Source organism: Xyrauchen texanus, chromosome 38 (assembly GCF_025860055.1).
Source record: "Xyrauchen texanus isolate HMW12.3.18 chromosome 38, RBS_HiC_50CHRs, whole genome shotgun sequence".
Classification (NCBI taxonomy): domain Eukaryota; kingdom Metazoa; phylum Chordata; class Actinopteri; order Cypriniformes; family Catostomidae; genus Xyrauchen; species Xyrauchen texanus.
Window position 1 is genome coordinate 11,528,939 of NC_068313.1, and position 18,985 is coordinate 11,547,923.

Here is an 18,985-nt window from a genome sequence, read left to right on the forward strand (position 1 = left end):
TGACACTAGGGGTCTCTCTTGAGAGCCTCGGTTATGTCTTATCTTTGAGAAAAGGCCAATGAGAACAGATGGCGAACAGAATCTGCATGCCCCTCCCCAGGACATACAGGTATAAAAGGAGGGAAGCGTGCATCTGTTCAGACAGTTTTTGAGCTGAGGAGCCGAGAGTAAGGTCCCTGCCATTTCTGCAGCTAGTATAATGATGTGGCAAGAGGGACACAACGTCTCATTCTCTCCACCAGGGAAAAGAGGTTACGACAGTAACCGAGACGTTCCCCTTCTGTCACTCACGCGACATTGTGTCAATGTAGTGACACTAGGGGTCCCTATCTAAAAATGGCAAAATACTTAACCGTGTTACCGCTGATGTAGTTGCAAGCAAGCTAATGCGTACAAAAATAGCAGGTACATCAGACTGCACGTAACCTTCCCCAATGCCCCAAAAGACATAATATAGTTCCCCACATCCCTGAGGCGGGGAAGTGACGTAACTAGCATGGGAGAAGGCCGTGCCAGCCATAGCCTTTTCCCCCTCTTATTTTTCTCTCCATAGAGTGTTAGATGTGGCTGGGGCCATCTTACGCAATAACATGCATCGGGGAAGGTGTTCTTTTACTATCCTATTCTTTCAGGGGGAAAATACACTGCAGAGACCATATCCTGCCCAGCAGGGGAGGTTAACATGTGGCAAAACACATCACATGGGCTTACCAGCCACATATGGAGGTGGCGGGGTGGTAGGTCCTGCCTCAATGGGGAGGAGCTCTACAATCACAGTGACCGGGGGGCAGAGGGAACTCTGCCCAAGGGAGACGCGGGTCTGCTGACAGGTGGACCGTACCGTGGAAAATATGTCACGGGAGATTATCAGAATAATCAGAACCTGTGGAGCACCTGTTCCAGTACAGGCAAGTCGGTGCCTGCAGTGGGTCTGGCTGCAAACTCCTCCACTGAATTCAGAGCAAGAGGTTTAGGGAGGAAGGACATCCAGAGTCCGTGACTTGTGGACTTGACTGTGGGAGTAGAGCGCATGTCTTCGCCTCAGGAGAGGGGAAAGATGTTATGCACAAGCAAGACACCCGGCCAGCTGTTCCGTATTACTAAATTCTACATGTTCGGGCCTGTCAAATCACAGGACGAGACAGCTCAACACGGATATTGTAAAATCTCACGAAGGTATTGGGTTTTGCAAAGCCCGTCGCTCTGTAGATGTCTGCTAGAGAGGTGCCATTGGCCAGTGCCCACGTGGATGCCAATCTCCTCGTAGAGTGTGCTCGAACGCACAAGGGGGCTGGTGGTAGACCACTTAGATCTTCCGCATCCCATCCAAAGGTCAGATGTGGAGGTTCCAGAGGTCTGGGTGTGGATGCCAGAGGGTGCCCCATCCCTGAGAAAGAAGGTCCTTCCTCAGGGTAATTTGCCAGGGAGGTGCTGTGGCGAGGAGCGTGAGATCTGGGAACCAAGTCTGAGTGGGCCAGTAGGGGGCCACGAGAGTGACTTGTTCCTCATCCTCCCTGACCTTGCATAGGACTTGTGCAAGTAGGCTCACTGGGAAAAATGCGTACTTGTGCAGCCCCCGGGGCCAGGTGTGTGCCAGTGCGTCTGTGCCGAGGGGGGCTTCCGTCAGAGAGTACAAGAGCGGGTAGTGGCTGGATTCTTGGGAAGCAAACAGATCTACTTGTGCTTTGCCAAAACGACCCCAAATCAGCTGGACCACCTGAGGGTGGAGTCTCCACGCTCTGCTGAGCATTACCTGCCATGACAGCGCGTCCACTGTGGTGTTGAGGTTGTCCGGGACAAGAGTGGCGCACAGCGGCCTCAGCCACTGCTGACTCCAAAGGAGGAGTTGCGACATGCAACGAGAGTGAACACCATCGTGGCATTTTATATACGCTACTGTCGCTGTGTTTTCTGAGTGGATCAACACATGCTTGTCACGGATCAGCAGCAGGAATCTGTGCAGCCAGCAACTCTTGGCAGTTGATGTGCCACCCCAGCCACAGCCCTTTCCAGGAGCCAGTTGCACATGGCGCCCATGCCCGACCGGGATTCATCTGTAGTAGCTACAACGTGTCTGAACACATGCTGTAGGGGGACTCCTTCCCATAGAAAACAGAGGTCTGTCCAAGGGCTGAATAAGTGATGGCATGAAGGGGTGAGGTTCACACGGTATGAGCCGTTGCGCCATGCCCATCTCAGGACTCGAGTCTGAATCCAGTGCTGAAGCGTCTCATATGCATCAACCTGAGTGGCATGACCGTCCCTGAGGATGCCTCTGAAATTGTTTCAGTGGAACCGCTGTGCCCGGTCTGAACGTACTCTGGCAGTTCAGCACGGACTGCGTGCGCTCGCTTGTGAGGCGCACTGTCATTGAGACCGAATCTAACTACATGCCGAGAAAAGAGATGCTCTGAACTGGGGAGAGCTTGCTCTTTTCCCAGTTGACACGAAGCCCTAAACGGCTGAATATACAGCCTCCAGAGGCAGCATTTTCCTGGTTTCGGACACAGCCATTAACATTAGAATGATGTTAAGATCAAATTCATGCAACTGTTGTAAATAAGGCGGAAACTTAAAGGCAATTACAATGGAAATGTTAAAATCTGTAAAAGTAAAAAATAATCACTGTTTCAAATATATAGCCAAAAAACTTAAACAATGTGTGTGTTACCGCGATTTTAGTGTGATGAAATCACGTACCTTTTCTCTGTAAAGTTATTTCTGATTTTACAATTTCGTTGTCATGATGTTTTATGATAACGCTGTGAACCATAAAACCTTAAAATGACGGTAAACATGACAATTTAAACAACTGTACAATGTAGCCAAATGCTTCATGAGTTTTAACAGAAGAATTCATTTAAGTGCTTTTATAAAACTATAAGCTTTACATTTCTGCTTTTAAATGCTCCAAAAATTGGCCCCATGCATGCAGCCTCCTCAATGTTACAAATCCTTGATGAAGTGTACCATGCATCTTTTGTGTTTCATTACAAATGCAAAGTCTCTTACCATTGTATTCTTTATGATTTAGTGGGTTGGATATCATTGACCAATCGCAGACAACAGCACTGATATATTTTTAACTATAAAGCTATACTAGGTAAACTTCCAGCCTACCTCTTTACCCTTCTTTATAATTATCGACTGCACTCTTCCAAGTGGTTGCTTTTAAATGTACCATGGGTTGTGATGGATCTGGGGGAAAATGCATTTTCCTACTATGTTCCTTGGACATGGAATAATCTACAGAAAGATCTAAAATTAAACTTATTTATATCCATTGATGAATTTAAGGGCATCATAAAGCATAAGTTGAAGGACGAATGTGATTGGTTTTTTTTTTCGTGAGAAACCATTTTGTTTAAATAGTTCATGTTGATGTTTATTGGTTACATTTTAATATGTTGTGAGTTTGTATGGCTGCTACCTTGGCCAGGTCTCTCTTGTAAAAGAGATTTTTGATCTCAATGGGACTTCCTGTTAAAATAAAGGTAAAATGAAATAAAATAAATTAAAACTTTTTCAAAATAATATTTTTGTGGTTATCAACATTGTGCCTTGTATTGAAACATGAATATTCTTTTAACAACTAAGATCAATTAATATTGAGAAATGAGGTCCAGGTTTAATAAATGTTTAGTTGTGCATTACTTGTCATGGCAATGGTCAGGACATGTACATGAAAATAGTAATGTTCAATATTTAGATTTATCCTATTTAAAGAAATGTCTATGTAATATGTTTAATGCTTCTATTTAGTTTTTCTATTGTTTTGTTTTGTTTGTCCAGATGCTCCACAAGTAGAGATTGTGCACTCAGTAATAGTACCACAGGAAGGACAGTACTTCAAACTGGAGTGTGTATACAAAGGGAACCCACTGTGAGTCTGCCTTTCTTTTAATCACCTACGTGAACGTTATTTGAATGTGATTTGTCTTATCAAGTTGAAATTGCAGAATCATCACATCTCAAGGTGGATCTTATCTGCATACCAAGAACAAAAAGGCAATAATATTAAATTGATCTTGATATTTGGGAGAGATTTAGAGAATAATTAAATCATTTAGAGACTCTGTTGTTACACTTTTTGTGTAAGCTTTCTGAGATAGAGGACAAAACGATTTGGTTACGTACGTAACCTTGGTTCCCTGAGGGGAAAGAGACTGCATATGATTGCTGTGGTACACCGTTCAAGTGTCACGTAGTCTGAAGCCCTTATACAATCACGACAATTTATTGGCTGATGGCCCTTAAGCGATGCCCCCAAAGGAGTTACGTCAGAGGCTCCATAAAGGTGCTCGCTTTCTCACCATCGAGTCAGATTTTCTGCAAAAGGCACGAGCCTATGCAGCTGCTAGAGAGTATGGCCAGCTACGCAGCATATTTTGCCCCTCAGGGAACCAAGGTTACGTACTTAACTGAGATGTTCCCTTTTGGAGAACTCAAGCTGCGTATGATCGTTGTGGGAATGAATACATTCACGCCATGCGAACAGTAGCTGCCAACAGTCTAAGCCCATGTGGCAAGCATATAGCGGCGCACAAGCAAGCTAAAGCATCTGAATAAAAAGGAATTATGAATTTACTCCTGTTCCAACAGAGAGAACCTGGGAAGCAGGTGTCAATCCCTCATCCAACAAATGTATGTGGAGAGGACCACCCTGCTGCCATACAAATGTCCTCCAAGGACGCACCTCTAGCCAAAGCCCATGAGGATGCCATGCTCCTTGTATAATGATCTTGAATACCCGAAGGCAAAGGTAAACCGCGCGCTTATTAAACACTCGAAATTGGTAAGCCGAAGAGATAGTCTTTGCTTGGACACCGAAACACTTCTGTTACGGCCTCCAAAGCACACAAACAACTGTTCTGACATATGCCACTGGCTAGTACGGTCGACACAAACTTGCAATGCCCAATCTAGGCAAAGCATATGTAACCTTTCATGCTCCTCCGACTCAAATGGAAGAGGAGAGAAAACCTGAAATGTAATGGTCTGCCAGTGAAACGACTTAGAAATAACCTTGGGCAAATAGCCCATACAAGATTTTAACATGTCCTTTGCCAATGCCACTAGCAGTGGCATCTTAAGAGTCAAAAACGTATCAGTAACTGTTGTCAAGGGCTCGAATGGAGTACCCGAGAGTGCCTCTAAACAACAGATAAATCCCATAAAGGAACGTGGATGGGGCGAAAATTTCTAAGCTTGCGTACCCATGCAAAAAGCGAGAGACAAGAGAATGTGCACCGACAGAGACTCCATTGATAAGCGCATGTTCAGTCGCTATAGTGACAACATAACTTTAAGTGTTGCCGGGGCAACTCCGGCCCGAAACACTCCTGCATCCGTTGATGGAGTTCTAGCATTTAGAATGGTATCAAACACTGCAGGGGATAACCCATCATTCAAAAGAGCTCCATGATGAGGGACCATACCATTACGCCAGAAGCACCGTGAGCATCTCCAGCCAGTATATGTGCTAATATTGCAGCTGGCCCATCCAGAATTCATAGGCTGGACTACATTTCTGTACAGCACCCCAACCCATGGAGGAGGCGTCTTTCATTAGCACCTTGCGGTGACACACCTGTCCCAACTGAATGCCTGATATCAGATGGCGGGTCTGTCTGCAACCATGCGTCATTCTGAAGGTACAAAGCACATGCATCAGTGGTTGAAGTCTCATGGTGGAGTTCATCCAGCACTGAAAAGTTCTTGCAGGGAGAACACGTCCCACGTTGAACATCGCTAGACAATGGTGTAATGACAGAGCGTGAGCTGGAGACAGAGACAGGTGTGCTTGCATCACCTACCAGTCCAGCTCCACTCCTAGAAACAGAATCTGTTGCCTTAGCAACAGGATGCTCTTGTCTAGGTTAACACACAGCCCTAGATTGCTCAAATGGCTGAGAACGACATCTTGATGTTGGGCTGCCAAAGTCTCTGAGTGAGCTAAAACCAACCAATCGTCGAGATTATTCAAAACGCCTGAATACCTTGAAGCCTCATGTCGTCTTTTCATCATCTTTTTTCAGGACTAAAATTGAATGATTGAATTGGCTTTGAATGACATATCCAGTGGTGTGGCCAAGGGTGGGCCGGGGTGGCCTGGGCCCACCCAAATTAGACCCAAGCCCACCCAGAATATTACATATTAATCTTTGACTTCAAATGAATATTTAGAAAATAGTAAAAAAAAAAAAAAAAACATAAATTCTGATTCTGAAATCAGTAAAAAAGTCAAAGTAAAATTTGGTAAAAAAAAAAATTGGGGGCAAAAACTTTTTATTGAGGCCCAAAAAGTAATTTCCTGGCAATTCCCTGTAGTGACATGTATCCGCTATAGATGCCACACTTGGCTTACTTTTGGCGACTGCACCACAACCAGCGTCACAGCGGAGGGTGCGTTCGCCTGGTTGAATGGGATTTAATAATGTTTCTGCCATTATTGTATTCAAGCATATATGATGAGTGCCCTGATATTGGTATTTTGATTTGAGTGTGTGAACATTGGGTGGAACCTTTTTTTGAGAAAACTGGTTCACCACAGCAGCCCCATCATTCTTCATGATGGGACAACATGTGGTGCTAATGTTCACTGTGTGTTTTGTATACACTTGTGCTTGATGATCATTGAATTCTGTCATGCATGTCTAGAGACCTCTGGTCATGGAGATTTTTTTAATGTTCGCTCACCAGCACAAGCTATGGGGGGGGAAACTGAACCATATTTTGGCTGTCGGGTGTTCGAGGTGTGTACAATGGTGAACTCATCCTGATACTGACCGAAGGGCAAACAGGAGAGAAAAGAATACTTTGTACAGTCCAGTTTCATTCACTGAAATACGGCTCACCCTTCATTTCACAAAAAATCCATCAGGCTCGCTTCTGGTGTCATGCCGGCTGTTAAAAAAGGTGCCGGGCCAACATCCAAATGCCTATACGGACAGACCCTGTGATGGCTGGAACTTACGAGGACCCCAGTTCCTCTGAGGGGTGCAAAACTCATGTCCGGCTCCTTATGCAGCTCTTTGGTGGGATATAGCGAAGATGCCAAAAATGAACGCACCGGATCTGCAGCGGGATTGCTGTTTCACAGCACAGATTTTTCCACCAACGACTGGACTGCATCACCGAACAGCCCTGATTGTGACACAGGGGCATTCATTAGGAAGGCCTTGCCCTTGTCATGAATATCTATAAGAGTAAACCACAGATGGCATTCCACCACCATAAGCCGCGGCATATTCTGACCAATAGCAGGAACAATGTGTTTGGTAGCTCTCAACTCCAAATTAGACAGCCCGGCGTAGTTCCATGACGGCCTCAGCATCCAGCCCATCTCCCTCATCTAAATCCCCCCAAAAATTGGCTTGTTAGGCTTGCAAAACGGCCAGCATGTGCATAGCCAAAACCGCTTTACCGAAGCCAGGTAAGCCTTGTCAACAAGGACGAAGCCATCCTGCACATATTCGAGGGAAGAGTAGGCCTCGACTTCCATGGGGCCACAGAAGAAGGAGAAAAATGGGCCGCCAGCATCTCCTCCATCACCGGGACCAAAAGTATATCCATGCTTAGAAGCTCAACACATATTAGAAAATGTAGAGGCTGATTGGTTTGTGATCCTTGCTAAGTAAGGTTGATCCACGGACTTAAAAATCTCCCGGGGAAAAAGGGAGCGGCCTATGGGGCGTAGTTGCATTTTGGCCTGCTAAGAAAAAGTCGTCAAAGATGGATTTACAATCCTCCAACTGCGTTTCATCTGGCCAATCCAGGTGCAGTTTCTCCATTGCACGTGTAATAACCTTCAGCAACTCTGTAAAAGTTACAGAATGCCTGGAAATCCAACTGCTAGGAGTCAAGGCCTCAGCCTGGCCACCAGTGAAAATCTTGGAATCTGCTGCTATAGAAATGGCATCGTCATCCTCAGCTTCGAAGGAAACCGCTGTGGGCACAGGGCTAGGGCACAAAGGCCCGTGTGTAAACTCCACGGTGAACATCGAGCCAAATACGGACAGAGTGACAGAGAGAACCGAAGGTTGGCCTGCTGCTCAGCTCCCATCTCCTCAGCATCCATGCCGGCCTCCCACGAGTCACACGGCCATGAGGCACTGGCAGATATGCAGCCAGCACGAGCACACGGCTTGACTAAATCCCTTCCAAAGGAGGCAAGCCTTTCACGGTGTGTCCTAATGTTCATCAATCACACTGCAGACAATCCGAACCCTGCAACGTGGCCTCCGTGTGACCCCAGACAGGAAACACACATGTCATAGGAATCCTCACCGACGATGAACCATGTACATGGAGGTAAGAACTTCTTAAAATCCATCCTGTGTTGTCACTTAAAAATTAGAAATAATAATCCTTGCTTCGACGTGTGTTGCTAGTACATCACAGGCCAGACGAGATTATCCACTGAAGAACAGAAAATCTGAATCAATAGCACGAAAGTGAGCACCTTTATGGAGCCTGTGACATAGCTCCCTAAGGAGCGTAGCTTAAACGCTAAATTGCTAAAGGCTTCATACCACGTGACACTTGGACGGTGTCCCACAGCGATCATGCACAGCTCGAGTTTTCCAAAAGGGAACTGTACAGAAGTTCTCCAAACGATAACAAAGTGTGGGGACAAATTTTTTCCCACCAGACTTCTGAACAGCCTGGTCTTATGAACATTACATGACTGTGACAACAAAACTTTGCAAAACTAAATTATGAAATTACAGTTTCCCAATAAAATGTCCAGCGGTGAGGCCAAAAGCGTGTCAAATAGTGTCGTAATCAGGCAAGGTTTTTAAGGTGCATTTTAGATGGAGGTTTTAATGAGTAAAATGTACCTCTCTAACCTAAAACTTTAACCTAAACCTAACCAATAGTGATCTAAAATCAATTGAGAGGTAGATACAAAACAGACTCAGCTCTTTTGGTCCATACAATGCAAGTGAATGAAGCTCAAGTCAGCTTAAAAGTAATCCATAAGACTCCAGTGGTTAAATCAATGTCTTCAGAAGCGATATGGTAGGTGTGGGTGAGAAACTGATCACAGAGCATAAATATTCTTCTAAAAATCATAATTTGTGTTCTGCAGAAAAAAGTAAGTCATAGATATCGGAAATGGCATGAGAGCGAGTTAATGATGAGAGAATCTTTCGGTGAATTATCCATTTAACCAGCACCTAAACCTTACAGATAGTGTCCAAAAACAAAATGTGAAATGAAAAGCATATTTTCTGAAGCAACCACATAATCTTGTGTTGCTTCTATGAAATCTTTTCTCTCACTTGTCAGTTTGAGTGCTTGCTGGGCTCAAACCATGTACTTTAGAGCCCAAAGTCCAACAATCTGTGAGGTGAGCTACCACAGAAGATGCTAACATTGGAATAAGAGTGTAAATGCAGGTGGGTCTCTGATACATGTGTTGAAATGTATTGAATTTCAAATGATGCGTTAGTAGTAAAAATGTAAAAGTGTTTTGATTACGTAACATAGCATTTTGTGAATAATATTGCAAAACTAAGTATTTTTAAAGTCATAAGCAGTCATTGTTCTCATGATTGATTTGAAAGTGGATCAAATGCACAGTTGTTGTATTGATCCCTCTCTAGTATTGATTACACCAGGAAACTGCAAAGAAACATAGAATTCGACACATTAAAGAGAGTTTGTAAAAATGTAGTTATAATGACTTTCTTACTAGGTTGCTGCTATGAAATTACAGCTTGCAACACTACATAGGTGCTGATATTATTTTATATTATAGACTTTCATGATCATAGGTGCATTTCTGTCACATGTTATAGATAAAGCTTAACTTGGATTTAACTATATAGAATATGACTTTACAAAAGTTGTGAATATTGTTGTTAAGTCCAACTCATTTGCGGAAATATTATAAATTGTTTTTTGAACAGTTTGTTTTAAAGGATAGGTTAAAAATAAATAAATAAATAAATAAATATAATATATATATATAATATATATTGGTTCTTTCGTGTAACTGCATGTTCCTACATGTTTTTTAATATTTGCTGTAATTATATAGTTCACTCAAAGATGAAAATTCTGTCATCATTAACTCACCCTGTTAAACCCATATGACTTTCTTGGTTTTGTAAAACACAAAAGGAGATGTTAGGCAGAATGTTAACCTCAGTCACCATTTACTTGCATTGCATCTTTTTTTTCATACAATGAAAGTGAATGGGGACTGAGACTAATCATATATTTGTTTAAAATATGTCTGAATGTTCTTGACCTTACGTTTCCAAGGCCTTTAGATAAAACTACACTGCTGTTTTTAGGCCTGAGCCAGCTTTATGGAAAAAAGATGGAGGTGAGCTCCCTGATGTTGAACGAATGATTGTGGAGGGTAGAGATCTGATCATCACAACACTGAACAAAACAGACAATGGCACATATCGCTGTGAGGCCAGCAACCATCTTGGCACCAGCAGCGATGAATTTACTCTGTATGTGTACGGTAAGTACTTCAGGGCCAAAACTAATCCTCGGAGGGTATTAAATCCAAAACTTTATTTTGTATGCTCATGTATACTCATTATGTATTGTTTTTGGTTACAATTTATATTAAAAGATTAGTTCACACAAAAATGAAAATTATGTATTCACCCTTATGTTGTTCCAAAACCATTTGACTTGTTTTCCATCTAACACAAAATGAGAAATTTTGAAGAATGTACTGGTATGTCTTTTCCATGCAGTTATAATGAATGGGGACTGGAGCATGCTGTAATGACTTTTTACTCAAACGCTTTTGTATGGCTAAAGAATATTTGGAATTCAACACAAGTTTGTATTGACCACTTTTAATATACTTTAATGGTGCTTTTGAGTTCCTTTTTAAGCATGAAAGCTTAAGCGACTAGAATAATTCTCCAGAATTTCTCCACAGAAGGAAGAATGTCATACAGTTTTTGTAACAACATGAGTGTGAGTAAAAAAAGACAGAATTTTCATTTTGGGGTGAACTATTTCTTTAATATCCAAGTAAGTATCAAATATCCTCCTGGCCCAGTTTAACAATGTCTTGTGTGTTGAGGAAAAAGCAGAAGATTCTGCTGGTGGCTGCAGCATTTACCACCAAAGTGAGACAAGCCAGAAATGATAAGTTAGTTCTCCGAAACAGAAAGTATAAGAGGAGAAGAACACATAATTAAGGGTCTCTGCTAATGCAGATAACATTTGTCAAGCTAAAATTGGAAAGATGACACACAGCACAAGGAACGGAGACAGATTTGCAGCACAGCTCTTTAATAGGCCAAACAGTAATGCTTGAGAGAAATAATTTGAAAGTTACACATTATTTGTGCTCAAAAGAATAGGATTTGTCACAAAAGGAAATCTAAAATTTGATTTGAAATGAAAATGAAAATTCTGTCATAATTTTCTCACCCTCATGTTGTTCCAACCCCCATATTACTTTCTATATTTCATGGAGGACAAAAGGAGATATGTAGAATGACAGCATCAGTCACCATTCACTTTCAATGTATGGAAGAAAAAAAAGATGCAATGACAGTGAAAGGAGACTGAGAATAAAATACTCCCTTACATCTCCTTTTAAAGGGATAGTTCACCCAAAAATAAAATTCTCTCATCATTTTCTCAGCCTCATGCCATCCCAGATGTGTATGACTTTCTTTCTTTTGCAGAACATAAATTATGATTTTTAGAAGAATATTTCAGCTCTGTAGGCAATGCAAGTGAGTGGGTACCAAAATGTTTATGCTCCAAAAAGCACATAAACACAGCATTAAATGAATTCATATGACTCCAGTGTTTTAATCCATATCTTCAGAAGTGATACGATAGGTGTGGGTGAAAAACAGATCAATATTTATGTCCTTTATTTTTTTGCTAGTAATTATTTTCCTTGCCCAGTAGGAGGCGATGTGCATGAAGAATGTTAATCACAAAAAACACAAGAAGAATGTAAATGTGATCTGTTTCTCAATCACACCTACCATATTGCTGAAGATCTGATTTAATCACTGGAGTCTAATGAATTACTTTATGCTGATTTATGTGATTTTTTTGAGCTTCAAAATGTTGGTGCCCATTGACATTGATGTATTTGCTTTTGGACCAGAACAGCAGAGACATTGTTCTAAAAATCTTCACTGGAGTTCAGCAGATGAAAGAAAGCCATACACATCTGGGATGGCATAAAGGTGAGTAAATTATGAGAGAATAGTCTTTTTGGGGTGAACTATTCCTTTAAGTTCCACAGAATAAAGACAGTAATATGGGTTTGAAAAAATGTTAACATTTTCATAAACTATCCTTTTAACAACACAACAATAGAAAGTAAATAAAGAGTCCCCACTTCGGTGAAGGAATGCTAAATGTGAATAAGTTTAAAGGATTGAGAGTTAGCGAGTGAAAGATAGGTGTAGAGAGCGAGCGAGAGAGAGAAGCTTGTTCACATGATTCATTACCTCTAGGCCTAATTCATCTAGATGTCTGACTTCACCGAAGTGATATTTATTAAGCCCTTCCTCTCAGGATGAGTTGTCTGACGTGGCTCTCGGATGAACCTAATTTGCTAATGGTACGACTGCCAAGTGGCAATAAATGTCAGTTGAAATCACACAGCCTCTATTCATCTCCATTTACCATTTTAATTTCCATTTATTAAAGTGTCTGCTGGTACACTTTCTCTCAGTAGACAGATAGAAACAGGAACGTTTAGTGTCTAGAAAAGGCAATAAATACAATGTAGGATGGGAAATTGGGCTGTGCTGTTTAACACGTTAATACTTAGTCTTGTGTAGTCATTTATCCGTGGGATTGAGAGTCATAAAGATTTTAATGATTATGGTTCAGATTCCTATTAATAATTCCATTACTGATTCTTTTACTGATTCATTACTGACTTTTAATAGGGGAAGCACATTCCCCCAATATTTAGTACAAACTTTTGAAACAAATACTATAATATATTTGGTTACATATTTTAATGTTAACTTTTATTAAAGGTGCAGATGTAAGATTCAGAAAACCTTGTTATTAATGACACCTGTGGCCATTAAGTGAACTGCAGCCAGCTACCTGTTGCTCGTGCATGCACTCCATAGGGACGTAAGCAAGCGAGCATCAGCCAAAACAATGACGTAACGTACAAAGACACTGAACATGATTCACCGGCATCATGCTGACAGATATAAGCATAATTAAAATAACTAAAACTACTTATCAGCTAACAAAGCATACTGATACACACATACAGCTGCATACTATTGAACTATACCAGACAGTTTTCTGTTGTACTGCACTGTTATGTTGCACTATTGTATGTTTTGTATGTCATATGTTGTACTACGAATAAGAAACCAGTGTACTTGCTCCTGTATATCTGACTTTTAGTATAAAGAGAAGATCTCTGAAATTATTTGAAATTTATGAAGCAAGGTAGCTTGCAATTCGTCAGCGTTAGCAGGCAAGATCAAGTTAGCTAAAATGACACAGATCAATCCTTATGGCACTATATTTCACATGCTTTGCAGTTATATAAACTTACCTGTCCAATAAGAAGAACACCAATTCAGGGTCGGTTTTGATCCCCAAAACCAAACGAAGTTCCCTCCAGGAATCAAATGCCCTGCCGATGTTCACTCTAGTTTTCGCTCGATCACGTTCCCGCATAGCCAGAAAGGATTCAGTAGATAAACTTTTTTTTTTTTTTTTGGCTTACTCAGAGTTTGTGTAGGAGTCTGTTTTGGGCTGGGAGCCGGACGTTTGCTGGATTCCATCTCTAAGATAATGTTACCTAGTGTTGCAGTATTTTGTTGCTGTTGAATAGTGGAAGAGAAGCTGTTACTGTCTGAGGCAAGTCTCTTGGGAGCGCGCATAAACATCACATCCTTTGGATTTTCCCGGCAATGCGACCTTCTCCATTCGCATGAAACTCAGTCTACAGGCTTTAATAGGCAACCTAGGAAGTCCGGGAAGGGCTAATTTTTTAAGTTTGGTTACAAGCCGTTCACACATTCGCAAAACATTTTTTTATATATATATTGCACCTTTAATTAAAGTAACATTTATTACAACAAAACTCAGTTCGGAATGTGTATCTTAATTTACACATTTTCAAATGAGCCATACATTGGTAATTAAACTGATTAAAGTCTAGCCCTATGTACATATAACACAGTAACACTGCTCAGTTCATTTTGAGTTGGTCGTGACTCATGAACTGATATGAGACTGATACGTGAGTCTTTTTTTTACTGATTAATTAAAAAGTACCAGCTTCTAAGATTAATTTGTTTGCACTAAAACAAATGACATATGAGCTTGGTTGCTCTGTATGTTTGTCATTGCCTGCAATCCGTGAGGACAACGCATAGTCATAAAAAAAGAGAAATGAGCCTGTTTAAATTCACATCTAAATTAGCATATTTTATTACTGTGTGTAATATTTCACAATTATTTTTTAACCCGAAAATATATTCTTTAAAATAAAGCTTTTAGGTTTTTTTAAGGGCAGATCAATTACATATTCAACACACTTTAAATGTACTTTTTTAAACAGATACTGCTACCATATGGTTATAAATTGTTAACAATTTAAATAACATAAATTTATTTCAATTATATTTAAATAAATTATAATAAATTATAATAGTAATAGTAAAACAAGTAATAAATAATAATAGTAGTAAAATAAATAATAATAATTAGGGATGGAACGATACCATTTTTTCTCTTCCAATTACGATTCCTGAATTACTGCTCCCGATCCGATATCAATGTTGTTGTTTTTAATGAGTTTAGAACATTTATATTTCACTCTGTGGAACTGATTGCGAGTACTCTTTGTGTAAAGAAACAAAACTTATATCGATACATTATTTCATTATAAAATAGGAAAACAAAAAACAATTACATAAGAGCATTTTTATTGTTATCTAATCTGCAGGATGCAGCATAAAAATAACAGTGAATGTCTTCAGTAGAGAAGAAGGCAGTTCTTTTTACACATTTTAACTTGTATCTGGAACTGTAAAATGGTTTCAGATCTCTCTCTCTCTCTCTCTCTCTCTCTCTCTCTCTCTCACACTCTCTCACTCACACACACACACATTCTTGTTTCTCCAATAACATGTTAGAAACAGCCCGAGCAGTGATACAAGTAGTTCTGAAGTGATGTTTTTGAAAGGCATTTATGAATCATTTCGTTTAAACCAGCAACGGCAGATTCTGATCCATTACATAAGAAAGTATTTCCATGTACAAATGCATTTTTTGTGACCGTACTCAGTTTTTCCTCATTTTTAAAAATGTACTTGAACTTTTGTATATAAGCAATATCACACTCGCAGTCGTGCTATATGGCCCTAAATCAGCACTGCTGTGATTCGGCCACAGGCACGAGGATGCAGACCGATACTCGATCCGGGTTAAAACATCAGTTTCGGACCTGATACCAATCCAGGTATCATATTGGTGCCATCCCTAATAATAATAGATAAGATATTCTTAATAATAATAATACTAATAATACATTTTGTAATGATGTTATATTTATGTATTATCTAATAAATATAAATCTTAATATGTAAATAAATATTTGTATATTTTAATAACATTATTTATAAAAATAAATTTTTATGTATTTCATTTTATGAAAATAGTGTTGTTTAAATGAATGCTCTGTTCGCATTGTGAGAAGAATGCAGAGGTTCAAGAGCTGTTAACAGAACTAGACATTATTAAATTAATCAGTTCACAGTGTACGATTGTGGTGATTGGGGATTGTGAAATATTTCTCATCGTAGACATCTTTACAGAATGTCGATTCATTTGATTTTTCCCATGAATTTGCAATGAGCCTCTAATGAATGTCTGGCCTTGTCAGAAATGTTGCATTGCAGTTGTGCAGTGTGACTGATCCTGGGACGGGCAGATGTCATAACACACACTCAATGCTATCAATCGGGATTATTAGGACCAAATTCTTGACTACTATATCATACAGTATGATATAATGTTCTATACCTTATGGCATGGCTTTTGCCATGGCTTCTTCTCACCGAGATCATATCATACAGTCTGACCAATGACAAATGTAAATGTTTATAAAAATCGTACAGTGTGCAACCAGCTTAAAGGGATAGTTCACCCAAAAATCTCATATACTAACCCTCATGCAATCCCAGATGTGTGACTTTATTTTCATCTAGTACTTTTCAAAACAAACGAACATTTTTAGAAGAATATTTCAGCTCTTTAGGTCCATACAATGCAAGTTATGGGATGCCAAAATTTTGAAGGTCCAAAAAAGGGCAATATATAAGTACTCTGGTGGTTAAATCCAAGTCTTCTGAAGCAATATGATAGGTGTGGGTGAGAAACAGACCAATATTACATTTTTCCTTCACATTCACTTTCTCCTTCTTTTGTTTTTGGTGATTCACATTCTTCATGCATATTTCCCCCTACTGGGAAGGGAGGAGAACTTTTTTATATTGATCTGTCTCTCACATGGATTTAAACACTGGATTATCAATAACTGTACATACTCCTACCTTGCACATACATTACTAATTGCACATGCACATACACCATTATGTTAAATGTCCTATTATTTGTATGTCTATTTATACTCTTACCTTGTTTTATAGTCTGTGTTTCACTGTAATGTTCTGTGAGCACTTGTTTCTCCTTATCACCAAAAAAAAAATTTTTTTAAATACCTGAGATCCCTTGGCAAAAAAGCTCATTCTGATTCTTATTCTGATTACTTTGTTTCCTTTATATGGAATTTGGAGCTTAAAAATGTTGGCACCCATTTACTTGCATTGTATGGACCTAAAAAGCTGAAATATTTCTCAATATCTTCTTTTGTATTCTGCAGAAGAAAGAAAGTCATACACATCTGGTATGCCAGGAGGGTGAGTAAATCATGAGACAATTTAAATTTTTTGGTGAACTATCCCTTTAAGAACCAGTTCTCGATTCCCAACCCTATTTATCCTCCATCAAATATATCATTAAATTGGAAGACTAATTCATCTAAGTTTATTCCTCAGAGCTGTGGCACAGTTTAAATGCAGGTTTAAGTCTGGCCTGCATCATGTCCCGATCCTCTTACCCCTCCATTTTCCTCTCTTTCAACAGTATACTATAAATTAAAGTCAAAAGTCAATTGAAACAAAAAATAATCCCCCTTACATTCACTATACATGGCTGCAGTTGAAGAGTTTACAGAAAGACAGCCATGATCTGAAAACATCAATGTCTATAGCCAATCTAGTTGCTTTACAGAGATGAGAAAAATCCCAAAATCCATATATTGGTCTGTGCATTGCTCTGTGAGGTGTATTGAGCTGAATAGAGACCTGTGACAAATCTCCTGCAGGTGTAATGTATAGTCTAATTGTACTCAGCAGTAGGTCGGTACAGACAAGACTCCCTCTGGCTACTTTGAGCCCTATGTTCTCTTCTGACTTGTAAATGAGCAGCATTTGTGTCTCATGGGTTTAATGGAATCGGAATAGTAAAATATTTATCATTCGCTTCCTGTAATCAGCATATTCCCTACTGAACCAACCCACTCTCAATTAAAACATTGGATGAAAAAGAGTTTCGTTTACTTGCTTGGAAAACCATGCAAACATCCATAAAATTGACGTCTTTTCAGAAGCGCGCCTCACTGCTGGAGTTTTCGCAAAGCAAGAGATGAAATGCTTCCCGAGGCACTCGAGGGCCAATTTGACCCTAAACTAAATCCTTGCCAAATATCTGTAAAATGCTGAGATGTGTTTATACTTCTTATAACTTTGTTCCTCTCTCTCCAGTTTTAGGTTTTATTTAAAGAGCTAATTATGTAGCAGTAATCAGTTTAGCAGACATGTAAAGGAAGGGAGAATGAGGCAAACCATACAGATACTGATCAAAACAGACCACTTTTGAAGTCCAGGCCTAGGACAGTTAAGCATCAATCATTAGGGAACAAGAAGAAAATACTTGACCAACAAGAAAAACTGAAAATATGCTTAAAAAAGCTTATATCTTAGAGTTTAAAGCCACACGGTAAATGGACGAGTCTTAAGAAAACATGTCCTATGTCATGTTTCACCCTAAAATCAACAGAAAATATTTGGGCTGTTGATTTAGCTTTAATTTAGAGTGATAAATTATATGAAAAATAACATATTACAAACATTAACACAATTTATCATGCCCCTGATCTGTACATTTAACCATTTAAGCCACTTTTTGTATTATAGAACTGCTGCCACAATATATTATGTAATGTCTTTGAATTATCCAATTTATTATATTTATTGTATATTATATTTATAATTATTTTAATTATTATATGCAAAATTATCTTTATGGAGGCCTTTCTCAGTAATATTGATTCATGCCATTTATTGCAATTAATTAAAAAAATTGGGGTGCAGAAACATTATTTATTATCGAAAAGTAATATCACAATGACATAAATATTATATTATCTAAACGTGTTGTTTTTAAAGAATTTACATTTAGTATTTTAAGTGCACAAGTGTATATTTAACACACATGTTTAACAAACACTACCATGATTTATGTATAATTTATAATCTTTAGAAAAGAAAAGAAAATATTAAGAGAAAAAAATTATAATGCATGTAAAATAAGATTAAAAAGAATTCACAATTACAATAATGAGAAGAAGAGAAGAATCTTTATAATAATAATAATAATAATAATAATAATAATAATTAAAAAAATCTAAAATAAAAAAGTCTTTGTTTTCTTCCTTTTAAATCTTGAGGTGAAATAGGACCTGGACATGTTCTTGACAAGTTTTGTGAGATTCAACTAAATGTGGATTAAACACCCAGGGGAAAACACACACACCCCGCAACAGAAGTGGGACAGGAACAGTCACACTCGGTCTGAACTACAGCGGGAATGTTGATCTTTTTTTCTCTGCCTATGTTAGTGTCTCTCTCTCTCATTCCCT

At 39.3% G+C, this 18,985-nt stretch overlaps 1 protein-coding gene across 4 annotated transcripts in view; it reads left to right on the forward strand.

The window, feature by feature from the left end:
- LOC127631484 (cell adhesion molecule 2-like) overlaps positions 1-18,985 on the forward strand; it is a 370,436-nt gene that overhangs the window by 324,231 nt on the left and 27,220 nt on the right. For all 4 annotated transcript variants that reach the window (XM_052109617.1, XM_052109616.1, XM_052109619.1 and 1 more), the window contains 2 exons: positions 3,793-3,883; positions 10,308-10,486. In XM_052109617.1, coding sequence (XP_051965577.1) covers positions 3,793-3,883; positions 10,308-10,486 — 270 coding nt within the window. The remainder of the gene's footprint in view (positions 1-3,792; positions 3,884-10,307; positions 10,487-18,985) is intronic.